At 46.1% G+C, this 13,630-nt stretch overlaps 1 protein-coding gene across 9 annotated transcripts in view; it reads left to right on the top strand.

Moving 5' to 3' along the window:
* The window catches only part of LOC122917706 (transient receptor potential cation channel subfamily M member 3), a 484,842-nt gene that overhangs the window by 424,728 nt on the left and 46,484 nt on the right, over positions 1 to 13,630 (top strand). For all 9 annotated transcript variants that reach the window (XM_044265920.1, XM_044265921.1, XM_044265913.1 and 6 more), the window contains 3 exons: positions 1,319 to 1,447; positions 5,853 to 6,104; positions 11,632 to 11,806. In XM_044265920.1, coding sequence (XP_044121855.1) covers positions 1,319 to 1,447; positions 5,853 to 6,104; positions 11,632 to 11,806 — 556 coding nt within the window. The remainder of the gene's footprint in view (positions 1 to 1,318; positions 1,448 to 5,852; positions 6,105 to 11,631; positions 11,807 to 13,630) is intronic.

The following is a 13,630-nucleotide window of genomic DNA, read 5'->3' on the forward strand; positions in this document are numbered from 1 at the left end:
ACCTTTGACTCCTATTAAGAATCTGTGTATTCATTTTATTGGAAAAGGAGAGAAAGGGAGAGGGAGTGGCCCCATTAGCGGAGAATGCTGTATTTCTCCAGCTCTGCAGGGCTGCTGGCTCCCCTTCCGTCTCCCAGCCAGGCATCACCTTTCTCCACCTACTAAGCTGCCTCCAGGGCTCCCTGTACCTCTAAGGCCTCAACCTTTTTGCCCACACTGTGTCCTATTCTTTGCTATGTGGGCTCCTAAGAGTGCCCATAGGAATGAAGTCACTCTCGGTTCCCACGCACAGCCCCAAAGCCCCCCAAATCAGCAAGTGCTTTAGCTTGCAACGTCACCTAGAAAAGGCTGAGCTCACACACCATTTCCCCGAGGGGGCCTTTTTCTCCAGAGGTTCCTTGCCCCCCTGGGCGAGAACCTCACCAGCCCTCCTCCACTCCACCCACTCATCGACGTAACTGAATGCTCCAGGGCCAGTCACCAAACCTGAGCCCCGAGTTTTCCTCGGACACCTAGCCAGCCATCCAGCCAGTCCTATTGGGATTCAAACATGTTTCAAGCCTCGTGAGGATTACACCCCCCTCCAAGCCACAGTAGGATACACAGACCCGTTCCTTTCTATAAATCGCTTTCTCTTCTCTTGTTTTCTTTTGAAGAAGCAGAAACCAGGGAGGAAGACCCCAGCTTGGGTTGGGTGGGGAGGTGGTACAACGGAAAATAGATAAAAATCCCTCCCCTGGGGTCCTGCCAAGCCAAGCACATTAAGGTAGGAGGGGGAAAAAAGAGAGAGAGAGAGAGAAGAAGACATGAGCTCAGAAAATAATTCAAGTGGGACTTCGAGATCAAGTCCAGACTGTTTTTGCGTTGGTTTGACTGGTTTACAAGTACAGTGTAGTATGGGTCTTCCTTTCCTTCCTACAGACATTTAATCTACCTGGCATCCGTTAGGCTCAAACCCACTGTGTTGCCCTCGTTCAAGAACCTGAGCCTCAGGCAGGAACGAGAATAGCCCTGAGAGAAGCAGTTTGCTTTTTAGCCAGAAAGACACAAGAAACCGGGTAACTGCAAAACAAAATGATGCTTCAGGACACAGGTGTAAGCAGAGCACTGGGACCCAGACTCACGCGTGAGGGTCAAAAGGAAGACAGCACATCCCATGATTTCAGATATTACCATCTTTTTTTTTTAGTTCTTTGGACAGTTGAAAGCTTTCAGGTTAATTCCATCGTGAATGCGGGGTGGGCTCCTTCCGTCCCAAAGGCAGGGCTCCTGGGTCTTCGGAACCCAAGCGCCCCCTCTTCACTGTGCTTCCTCGCAGCTGGCGTACATCGGGTATCTGATGCTCTTCAACTACATCGTGTTGGTGAAGATGGAGCGCTGGCCTTCCACGCAGGAATGGATCGTCATTTCCTACATATTCACCCTGGGAATAGAAAAGATGAGAGAGGTAACCGCTTTCAGAAACGAGAACACGGGAGAAAGAGGGTGGTTAGTTACACTTGTGGATGGAAGGGAGAGGTGGCTGCCGGGGAGCCGAATGAAGCCAGAAACTGTATTCTCTAATGCTGCCGTGGAAATAATGGGCTTGGCCCTGAGGAGGCCTTGACCTGGGGAGGCATCACAGTGTGTGTTTATCAGTTGCCACTCCGCGCATGCTCAGGGTCTGCTCTAGCTTCTGCCCACAGAGCTCTTGCCCCAAGAAACCCTCCCCCCATCTTTGATACCGTCGACACCTCTCTTTCCTCCAATCTATAAACAGGACTTCTCAAATTGTTCCATTTTTCCACTTTTAACTCCCGCTGCAACCCTTTACTCTGGGTCTCTTTGGACACTGTTATCCAATACCTATGATTCTTCAAATGCGTTTCAGCAGCTGTGGGAGGAAGAACTATGCTTTCCTTCATTAATTCATCCTCTGGTTTTTTCCTTCTCCACATTTATTATGCACCTGCTTGGCACCAGCCTTTCCACCAGTTCTAGGCATCATGGAGGTGAAATGAAGAGACTTCTCGCCCTTCAGGTTGAGGATGTGGGTCTCCCTCTTCCCCGGCTCCCCAATCCCCATCTTGCAAAAGGAACCAGCATTATAACCCCACACCCACAGGTCTTGCTTGAAGTCAAAGCCAACCCCTGGGGCCATCAGAATGTGAGCTGCTAAAATGAATGTGCTCAGGCAACGGTCCACCAGAGGGCTCTGCAACCCTGCTAAATGTGCCCCACGAACTCCCCTTCCCTAGGCTGGGAAGGCGGGCTTGCCCTGTGTGAGGATTCTTCTGTATTTCCCCCTGGAGTCAGCAGGCAAGGCCTCTTCTGGAAGAATTCCTCTCCGTCAAGTCCACTGCACCCTCAGGAGCTCCGGAACAATCCTACTCATTATACTATAGTGAGTGGGAAGATGTATCAGGCTCCACAGGAAAAAAAAAAAGGATTCCAACAAATACATAAATTCATCCTTGCCTTCGTTACCAAGACAGGTTAAAAGCTCAGTATCTTAGGTTACAACTCTCGAATGTTCTCTTCCAGAAAAAAAGAGATGCAGTATCTATTAGACGCCATCATATTGGGATCATTTAAAAAAAAAAAATCTCTTAATATATTTAGAGCCCTTCTTTTGGCCTTTAAACTGCTTTGGGGATACTTAAATTCTAATCGGCATGTCCCCATTCTGAGAGTTTGGAGGTGTGTACTAGTCCCTTTCCATGAGCTGGATTTTTTTTTTTTTTTTTTTAATGGATGCCTCGCCTGGCCCTGTTCTAGTTGGTGGTCTACTCTTAGGTCATCCTATTGACAATGCCTTCTACTTCCTGACCAGGGCCGCGGACCTCCCATCTGTGAACTGAACAACTGTGATAAATTTGCTGCGGTCTTTGTGCAGCTCTCTGAGAACCGAGGGCTGCTCCTCAGTGGTCAGGGCTCTGCGGCTGCTCAGCGCCAGCTCCCCTCCTGTGATTTAACGCCCTGATGCATATTCCTTCCCCATGATAAGCAGAAAAGGGAAAGACTTGGGCTGGGAGACTGGAATCCCTCCAGGGACCAGACTGGAAGAAGACAGGGAGCAGTCTGTACTCCACGGACTGTTCTGGAAGAGGCTGCCAAGCAGGCGGGCTGCCAGGAACCTCCCGGCCTGGATATCCATTTCTCCTGAGGCTGCATGTACCAGCGCACGGGGCCGGGCTCTGCCGCCTCGGGTCAGCAGGGGGTCAGCCCAAGAGCCCGGCTTCGGAGGAGGCAGCGCACAGGGAGGCGCTGACCCCCTTCCTGCCGGGTCCCGCCTTTTCCTCCTCGGCCTGGCGAGGCAGCCGCCCCCGCCCGGCGCCGCGGGACCCGTCCGAGCGAGGATGCCCGAGCGCCCCGAGGCCGAGGACCGCACAGGTCCCGCCTCCGCGTCTCCCGCAGCGCGCGGGCACGCCCGATCCAGGAAACGTGGGAAAGTCTGCAGGCTTCCCGGCCACATACAAGCGGGGCTTTGTGGCTTCACAGGCGGCGCTCCCATTCCCAGCACCGCATACTTCTGAGCGCGGTCACCCACACGGGCCGCGGGGATCCCTCGAGGGCCCGGAACTGTTTACAGCGCGCCCGGGCGGACGTCCTCCCGCCGGGACCCTCCTCCCAGCAGCAACGCGAGGGCCCCGCGGGTCGGCGACCCGCCGCCACGCCCCCTCCGCGACCACGCCCCTCCCCGCCGCCACGCCCCCTCAGAGCCCGTCGGAGAAGCTTTAGTTTCTGGGGCCTTCGCGCTTCAGCTTCCCGGCAGCCCCTCAGCCCTGCCCTTTTTTGTTCACGTTGACATTTCACAAAAAGATCGCTGCCGTTTAAAAAATGAAGCTGTCAGCCCCTGTGTTGATCCGTTAGTTGAAGGAAGGTGTGGACCCAGGGTTAGAAAACTCCAAGTCAATGCCCGTCCCCACCCCACCCCCGCCCGCCCGCACACGCGGAGTTTCTCCTCGTGGAGACGACGCCGGGTGAGAAGCCACCGGGACGGCGGCAGGTGCGGGGATCCCCGATGGGTAGGACAGTGGTCCTCGGCCTGTTGTCACCGGCTTGACCTGGGAACTCGTTAGAAATGTCAACTCCCGAGGCCCGCAGCCGGCGCGCCGACGCAGAAGCTCCAGGCGCCGGGCGCCGCCGCCCGCGCTCTCGCCCGCCCCGCAGGTGACGCTGACGACCGGCTCCCGTCGGAGAAACCCCGGGGCTAGGGTTAGGAATGGCGCGCGGCAGAGCGGGAAGCGGGAGGCCAGCCGCTGGCGCAGGCTTTCGCGCAGCGCTCCAACCCCTCGTCCCAAGGCCTCCCTCCCTTAATATTTCAGGCCAAGGTAAGCCATGAAAGGGGACACAGGATTCCCATAAATAGCTGCAGATTCGACCTGCCCCCCCCCCGCCGTCTTTGCTTTCCTCTCCTTTGAAGTCTCCGGGGAAACCCCCAGGATTCGTGAAGGTAGCCCAGCTCTCCAACCTCACTAGGCCGTCCTTCCTGGCTCCCCGCATCTGCTGGCAGGTTGTGCTGTTGGGGGGGGGGGGGTGGCAACTCCCACTATCCAACTGTGCCTTTCCTAGAGCCTGTGTGTGGCAGCAGAAGAGCCCCTCTAGATTGAAGGTCCGTCAGGGTCCCCTCCCCCCACCCCAGCTGCCGGTGATGTAGGAGGGAGCGGGGAATTGCTGTCAGTCAGCAAACATTTATTGAGAATCTGTTATGTCACAGGCCCTGGGGAACCAAGGGTCTGCCTTCCGAGTTTACAGTCTAGCGGGGTTGATAGGTAGACAGACACATACAGCATATTTACATGCATGCAGAAGCTAGTATAGTGGAACAGAAGGGTAATATGTTACGGACTGACTTGGGGATGGGGAGGCCCCTGCAGGTAGGGTAGTCAAAGAAGTAGTCCTAAGAAGGGGAAATTAGAGCAGAGACCTTGAGGAGAAAAATCTGGGAGAAAATGCCCAAGAGAAGGCACAAGTGCAAATATCCTGAGCATAGAATGAACTTGCTATGCTGGAGACACGGAATGAACTGTGTCTGCAGGTGTGGAACGGCAAGAATAAGATGGAATGTGACGTGAGGCCGCGGGAAGAAGTTTGGGTATTTCTCTGTTTTTATTGGAAGCCATCAGGCGATTTAAATATTCACTTATCACAATTTGCTTTAGTTTTTTTGTTGTTGTTGTTGTTGTTGTTATTGAAGAAAATGAACAACTCGTAAGGGTTGTCCAGCTTGATGGCTTTCTGTCTACCCGTACAACCGTGTAATCGCCGCCCAGATCATGGCTTCAGTTTTTAAAGATCATTCTGTGTGCTCCTCAGAGAATGGATTGAGGAAGGGTGGGCATCCCTGGTGGCAGAGATCCTGGTTAGAAGGCTGTTGCAATCATCTGGTTGACGTGATAGGACTTAGAATAGAGTGGCAGCAGTGGGTAGTGGTGAGAAGTGGTTGGATCAGATCGTATTTAGAAATAGAGGTGATATTGATGCAATTCTCTGGATGTGGAGAGAAGACTGAAGGAGTCCTCCCTGGGGATCTGAGGAACTCAAAATGGTGGCACCAAGATGGAGCAGAATTTCAAGAGATTTACAGTGTATTAGGAATCGGTAATTTTATAGTAAAACCCTCATGCGTGTCTTAGGGTAGTAAGGCAATCCAAAGGAGAAAAATTCTTGCTTATATTTGCCTCCAGAATGTTTGTCTCTGCATGGCCTAAGTTTAGTTTGGTTGTGTATTCACAGCATGCACATATCCAAGTAGACCCAGCTAAACAAAACAAGCTATGGATGTCGACTAACAGTCCAAACATTTTCCAACTGGACCAAAAACCTAGACTGAAATCAGACCGAAGCCCGTTCTCTTTCCTGTGTTTTAGATTCTAATGTCGGAACCAGGGAAGTTGCTGCAGAAAGTGAAGGTATGGCTGCAGGAATACTGGAACGTCACAGACCTGATAGCCATCCTTTTGTTCTCTGTCGGAATGATCCTTCGTCTCCAAGACCAGCCCTTCAGGAGTGATGGGAGGGTCATCTATTGTGTGAACATCATTTATTGGTACATCCGTCTACTAGACATCTTCGGCGTGAACAAGTATTTGGGCCCCTATGTAATGATGATTGGAAAAATGGTAAGCAGGATCCTCTGATTCCATGTTATACATTTGCAGAGGAGGAGTTATTGCAGAGGCAATAACAGGAAGAGGAAAATAATTCATTTGGGCCTGCCTTGACGGTCTGAAATGGCCCTGGGGGTGTTTTGGTTTTTTGTTTGTTTTTTTTTTTTCATTCCTTGTGAATGTTTAGGAGTTTGACTACATGTGTATCCATCACTGGAAAATTAATCATCACTCACCCATCTACTTCCTGAAAAACAATCACAGATCATCTATTTTGTGCTAAGCACTGGAGTAGGAATTGGGTATATAAAGGAGCTCATTACCCGAGATCAAAGATAAGAGAAAGAGAAGTAATTACCATACAGTATGAGAATGCTGTGATAGAGAGACCTATAAAGTATAAAGGAGCATAGAAAAGACAATGTAGGTCAGGGAAGGCTTCCCATGGAGGTTACATTTTCGCTGGATCTTGGAGGAGGAGTGGGTGTCCACTCCAAATTTTTAACAGATTTCTCGATTTGTAACATTTCTTCTTCTTCTTCTTCTTCTTTTTAATGAAGTGCTTGAAAAATGCCTTTCCATGCAAAGGGAAGAAAATATAATCTATTTTAGCTGAGTTCAATTAGGTTGAATTTGAATAAGTGTCCCTTACTTCACCTTTACAGGGCATTCGTGGAAGAGCCAAATACCTCCCTCCCACCGTGGTAAACAGCTCTTACTGAAAATTCTCTGTGCTAATAACCTCCATTCCACTTCTTCTTGTGAGCTGTTGAAAATCAACCCTCAGTCAATAGATGTCCTTTATAATTCTCAGTCAGGTTTTACTATATACATCATCACTGCTGACCTTAGGTCAGCAAATCAATATTTGTTATCATTATTAGCGTGTATGTGCGTATATAACTCTACTGAAATGAATCTTAAATAACCAAGTCTCTTCCTACAGAAGCACTGGCAAACACATGCAAAGAGGAGAATTTGAATCCAAAAGAAAGGGGTTGTGAGACCTGGAGCAATTTATTTAACCTCTTTAAGACTTTAGTTTATTCATTCAAAGTAATTATAATAAATGCAAGGTTATATCTTGCAAGGGTTGTTGTGATGATTAGAAAGAACATACTAAATAGCTAATAGGGTCTGGCCCCTAGTAGGTAGATGATAAATGACATCTCTTATATTTACGTTCACTTTATGTTAAAGTATAATAAAAAGGGGGAGGAGGGACAGGGGATTGGTGAGCGTGGTTAGTCTGCTCTATTCTTAACCCTTTTGTACAAAAGCTTGCAATCTATAACACCAGTATTGCTTAGGGGATATATCACCAAGCCCATTCTGGAGAGGAAAATTGGAATTCAACAAGCCTGATTTATTTATCCAAAACCAAATCCCAGTTCAACTGGGATTTTTGACTAGATAAAATATGTATATCTTATTCCGTTGCACAGCCCGTTATATAATCTTCTCTGTGTTTTAGTAATGAATTTGGGATTGTGGTAAAGATTTGGATGTCTAAAAGCAGAGCCTCTCAACTTAGAGTCTTCAGGAGAGATTTAGAAGAAAGGATTGGTGGACCCTTCACCCAATTTATATGTAAAAAATACACGGGCATATGAATTCCTGGACAGAGAGGACAAGCTTCCCTGAGACTCTCAAATGTATTTTCAAATGGACCCAATGAGAGTGAAAATTATAACAGCTGCAAAATTAGGCTCAATTTTCTCAGCCTGGGCCCTACTGATATTTCAGATTAGATGATTTGTTGTCATGGGGGCCATCCTGTTCATCTTAGGGTGGTTAACAGCATCATTGGCTTCTACCCACTAATGCCAGTAGGGAAGGTACACACACACACACACACACACTTACAACAACATTGCCATATGTACTCTGGGGACACACTTGCTCTCTGTTGAGAACCACCACAGTAGACGATTTCATAATGTGATGGCTTGTTTCTTCTGATTGATTGGTTGCCTTGTTTTGTTTCAGTAAATAAGATCTGAGGTCTCAAACCAGCTAAGTATATTACTTTAAAAACATTGGGTGGCATTGAAATACTTGAAATATCTAAAGTCACACTAAAACAGCTAGCTTATTGTAAAATCCCCGTCTATCATTTTAATAATGGCATAATTATCCCCAGTTTTGACTTGAATGAACCCTTACTATGGAGTGAGCAAGAGAGACATACTGCATTTTCTCTACCTTCCAACTTACGAATGACTTCCCTTATCAGTCAAGAATAAGTAGAAAATGAGTGTATTTGGTGGCTTTGTTCTCTTTCCTGGAGTTTCCAAGATACTTAGTTCAATAATTGAGTCACTCATCTAGAAGAGAGGTAAAATATGCCCATAGAATTTATCATTGAGCCAGATGGACTGCCAGGTGGTATGCATAACAAAATATGCCCAGATGTGATTATTCTGAAAGCCCCTCAACATTAGAGAGTCCCTATTTGGTACTAAACAGCCAAGGAACTCACTGTGCCCTGTGGTAAGGGATAGACAGCTGCTAAGATACCTGGACACAATACTTGATCAAGTAGGATTCCAACTGATCTTTAAATCCAGAATCACTTACTGGAATCCTGACCTCTTTCCTTCATAGTCCACTTCTCAGTGCAATTCTCTAAGCCTAGTACTAAGCTCACTTATATGATGCAGGAAAAAGCCAACGATGATAGCTCTCATTTACTCTGTGCCCAACACTGTGTCAGACACGTCATCGTCACTACCACCCCATGAAATGGGTTTTAGTATCTTCATTTGGTACCTAGATAAACTGAAACTAGGCAAAGAACAAAGGCAGGATTCCAGCTTGGGTGGGTCTGACGTCACAGCCCGGCCATCCGGTGCTAATAATAACAATACGTGAACATTTACAGGGATCTACCTACATTGCTTCACGTGTTATCACATTTAATCCTTATAAAATTCATATGCATTGCTATAGTCTTTATTATCCCCATTTTTAAAATGAAGGAAAAACCAAGATTAAGTAACTTGCACGTGACCACCTAAGCTGTTTTTACCAGAACAGTCAAGATGAAAATCAGGTGGTCTAACACCTATACAGAATGCAACCAACGAATAGTTATAAGAGTGAGACAGTATCCGCTCTCCTCACGTTGAACCAACTGGACAGCTTAGCTCTAAAAACAGAGGCCCCCCGTTTTTACTAATAGTGTTCTGTTTCTGCGCTCTACCAGATTTCAGTATTTGTGTGGTAAAGGTTTTTGAGATCTATGACGTTGGGTGGGAAGAATGTTTCTTGTCTTTGGTTGTTTGACCCTGCGGGTAGAGAGCAGACTCCATCTGAATGAGAACAGCCCTGGGAAATTAAACCAGACCAGTTGCTGTGTGTACTGGCTGTTTTCTTGGGTCAGACTGGCTCCTAAATTTCATGAGTACACACATTCCTCTTCCCACTCACCTTTTAGTCAATCCCAATATACAACTTGAAGGCCCCACTAGTGTTTTCTCATTGATAGAACTTTTTGTAAATGAGGAGTGAAAGAATTTTACAAAATCGAAGATAAGCAACAGGCCTCTGTTTCCTACGAAACGGCTTCCACACAGCTGGCTTGTTCACTCTTTTACGAGCTTTCTGAAGCTGCTATGCTGTGAAAGGAATAACCCATTAAGTCGCATACATTTCTAAAAACAGTGAGCAGATATGAATGAACGTCAAGTTTTGCGAGATTCTTACTGAGTCTCAAAATTAGATGATACTGGAAAGCTGGGTTTGGAAGTTGCCTTGTTGGGTGATTAATTGACCTAAAATATATGGAGCCCCCAGTGTCCTCAGGCAAACAGGAAGGCTCTAGCGTTTTAATTCTATTAACAGGCGCTGTGGAATATATTCTTTCAAAATAAAATTTTAGGGGCGCCTGGGTGGCTCAGTGGGTTAAGCCGCTGCCTTCGGCTCAGGTCATGATCTCAGGATTCTGGGATCGAGTCCCGCGTCGGGCTCTCTGCTCGGCAGGGAGCCTGCTTCCTCCTCTCTCTCTGGCTGCCTCTCTGTCTACTTGTGATCTCTCTCTGTCAAATAAATAAATAAAATCTTTAAAAAAAATTTTTAAAGCAAATTTACAGCCTTTATTATCATTGATAAAATTATCGTTAGTGTTTCTTTGTGGGTGGGTATCCCTTCAGGAAGTTTGATATCCAAGAGAAGGTCATCTTTTATATTAGGTGGTTTGATGTGAGGAATAGAAGCCAGTCTCCAACTAGCTTAAGCCCAGGAGGGCTATTTTGACTTAGAGAAGGGCAAAATGAAACTGGCCTAAAGGGCTACTTCAGTCAGGCCCTCAACCTCTGTCAGGATATAACTCTCTCTCTCTCTCTCTGTCTGGAATATCTGCTTCATTCACTCCTGATCAGTTTCACTAGTGGGAGCCTCAGCCACTCTGAATTCATATCATTACAAAAAAGAAAGGGAGCTTCTCTCTCCCAGCTTCAGTTGAAAAAAATCCAGAGATAGGATTCTGGTTGGCCCATCTTGTGTCGCATGCCTGCCTCCTATCGCGTTGCCGGAGGCTGAGCTACCATGACTAACTTAGCCTGGATAAGATACCTATCTCTGTGGCCAAAATGGGTGGGAACTGCTTCTAAAAGAAGGAGGCAATGGGTTCTGGCCAGGCAAAATAATAGTAATTATATACCCATCTATTTTTGGTGATAAAAGGAAAGTAATTTGGCATATGAGAAACAGATCCCAGATAATATGTATCATGAAAACAAGCAAAAAAGAAAGGAATCAAGAGGAACAAGAGATGATATTGTGCTCAAATGCAGTCAAGAGAATTTTATAAACACGTCAAAATGAAAATCCAACATTTCAACAGCAGACACAGAAATGAGCCATGAGGCAACTTGATTCTGTCGCCTACAAAAACACCCTCCATAACTGATAGGATATGCTACAAGAGAATTAAGAACAGAAAGAATGGTTCTCTGAGGGACTGGTGTGTGGTAGAACACCAAGTGATGAGGTGGACCACAGGAATAAGAAGGTAAATGATGGATATTTTGGTTGAGCTAGCTTTGTTCGCAAATGATTATTTTCTTGAGCATTTGAGATCTTTATTAGCCTTTCCAGCTTAGGGAATTTACAGCACTGCAGTTGTTCTTGAAATATTTCAATTCTTCCCGTTTCACTTTTGCTAAGAAGAAAGAGACCCTAGGAGGACATTTGTCATTCCCAGGAACAGAGACAAAGTTAGTACTGGATTCGTAGAGAGACCCGAGCTTCATGTGACTCCCGTGCCTAATCTTAAGTAGGTGGCACAGACTACAATGAAAGATGATGGGGTTCCATGCCATGTGTGCTTTTTTAAAAATGATTTTTGAGTTACTGATAAGTTCTGCGGACATTGCTTCAATAGACCAAGTATTCTCTTTCTTACTTGGACACAGCTGTCTATCTATATATCCCATAGCAATAGTTTTAAAAGTGAACCTCCTTCAAAGGTTTCCATCACTGTTGGTGTCATAGGAACACTCAATTATACGGATTTTCTTTTGTTTCTCTCTTCCAGATGATAGACATGATGTACTTTGTCATCATTATGCTGGTGGTACTGATGAGTTTTGGGGTCGCCAGGCAAGCCATTCTCTTTCCCAATGAGGAGCCATCATGGAAACTGGCCAAGAACATCTTCTACATGCCCTACTGGATGATTTATGGGGAAGTGTTTGCGGACCAGATAGACCGTAAGCAAGTTTATGATTCTCATACACCAAAGTCAGGTATTGAACTTCAATTGGGTCACATCTTTTCTGAGTTCATTTGTTTGTTCTCAATAAATGGCTCAAGATAGAGGACCGATTCCTAGCTTGCTATCTCGGAGAAAGAAAATTTAAAAAATAACAATTACAGAAGGCGAATACGCAATTTTCACAAAGTAGTCCTTGGGTGTTTCTCCAGGTATGTCCTTTCTGTGACACATATTGATATCTGACATCCTAAATTTTGATCAAAAACTGTATAAAAAGATCTAAATTATATTTGGGGAATCAAAATCCTAGGGCCATGTGGTGAATATTTCAATATTATTAAAATATTATGTCATTACTCCCACCCCTACCCGAGGCCCCAGCCTGTAAAAACTAAATTCTTTGGGTTTGACTTCAGAACAAATAAACAATTCTCTATTTTGCCATCAGAATTCAAGAGGGCAAACATCTGCATGGTGTTTTCCTTGCAATGGAAACTATTCTTCAGCTCCTTTCCCCCCCTGTCTTAAATTATGTGCTTTTTGAGACTCAAAAGAAGCTAGTATTCATTGCCTGGAAGTATGGAAAATGCCTTAGGTTATAAACTGAGTTGCTTTCTTTAAATGCCAGGAAAAAAAAATAGTATCTATATCATGAAATGATTCAGTGTGAGGAGTGAGCTCCAGCAGGCCCTGAATGTTTCATGCCCTAATAGATGCTGATTCTCTGTAATAAACACCCTCTCATACAGAGTTTGGAGGTAGTTGTATCGTAGGAGTGTGTTCCAGCATTTTATTTGGACCAAATGTCAGGGCACACCAGGCATTGGGAAATTATTTGGGAAGAAAGCATCAGGAAGGAAGTAACTTGCAGTATGGAAGAACTGAATCCCTCCAACAACTTTTTCTCATTTTCCCTGAGGAATTTAGCTCTAGAAATAACATCCCTCCAACATTGTCGAATTAACATTTTTGAAACGTTTTTTGCTGACAAGCCAGCCATCCGAGCCCTGGACCGTGGACACGGATCAGGGTTGCATAACCAGGTAGAGCAGGAGCAAAGCCCCGTCAGCATAGCCCCGCCCCCCTCGGCCAGTCCCAGGTAGGACGGACACCGAGTAAAGAAGGAGCAAGCACCAGAGAGGTGAGCCCTCCAGGCCTGTGAGGAGTAGGTGAACCCTGGCACCAGGACCCATTAATATGTCGTTTTCCTGCCTACGATGGCTTTTAAACAAATACCTTTCTTAAAATGAGTCATCTGAGGCAAGAGGGCTTTTTGGAACACCTAATTGGAACAGATATTCATTTCAGGAGACTTGGCCAACCTCACTAAGGAAGAATTTTAATTCCACCTCCTGGTTGTAAGATCTTTGGTTGGCATTGTGCAGCCTTCACGGAGACAGCTTTCCAGGACCTGGGGAAAACCCTTTCGGTATCCTTCCTTCAAATGGCCCCCAAAGGCAAACAGCTTAAAAGCCCATCTATAATCATTCTCCTCAGAGATGAATTGTCCTATCTCCCCCAAGAAATTGCTTTCCACGTACATTATTTTGCCTTTTTAAGTTTTCCTTCCTTCCGCAAAATGAGATTAAGCCCCCACGGGTGTTTTGGGCAGCGCAACATTTTGGGAGGGGAGAAGACAGGAAGTGTAGGTGTGTTTTATAAATGGGATTCTGTCTGTCCCTCTACAAGTGGCCATTTATTGATGTTGTACTATGAGCCCAACCTAGTGCAACAGACACCACCATCTGGCTGAATAAGAGGACTTCTTATTGTTATTTTAAAAGAAGGGCTGATTGTAGTTTAGAACTGGAACCCCACC

Source organism: Neovison vison, chromosome 9 (genome assembly GCF_020171115.1).
Source record: "Neovison vison isolate M4711 chromosome 9, ASM_NN_V1, whole genome shotgun sequence".
Taxonomy (NCBI): domain Eukaryota; kingdom Metazoa; phylum Chordata; class Mammalia; order Carnivora; family Mustelidae; genus Neogale; species Neogale vison.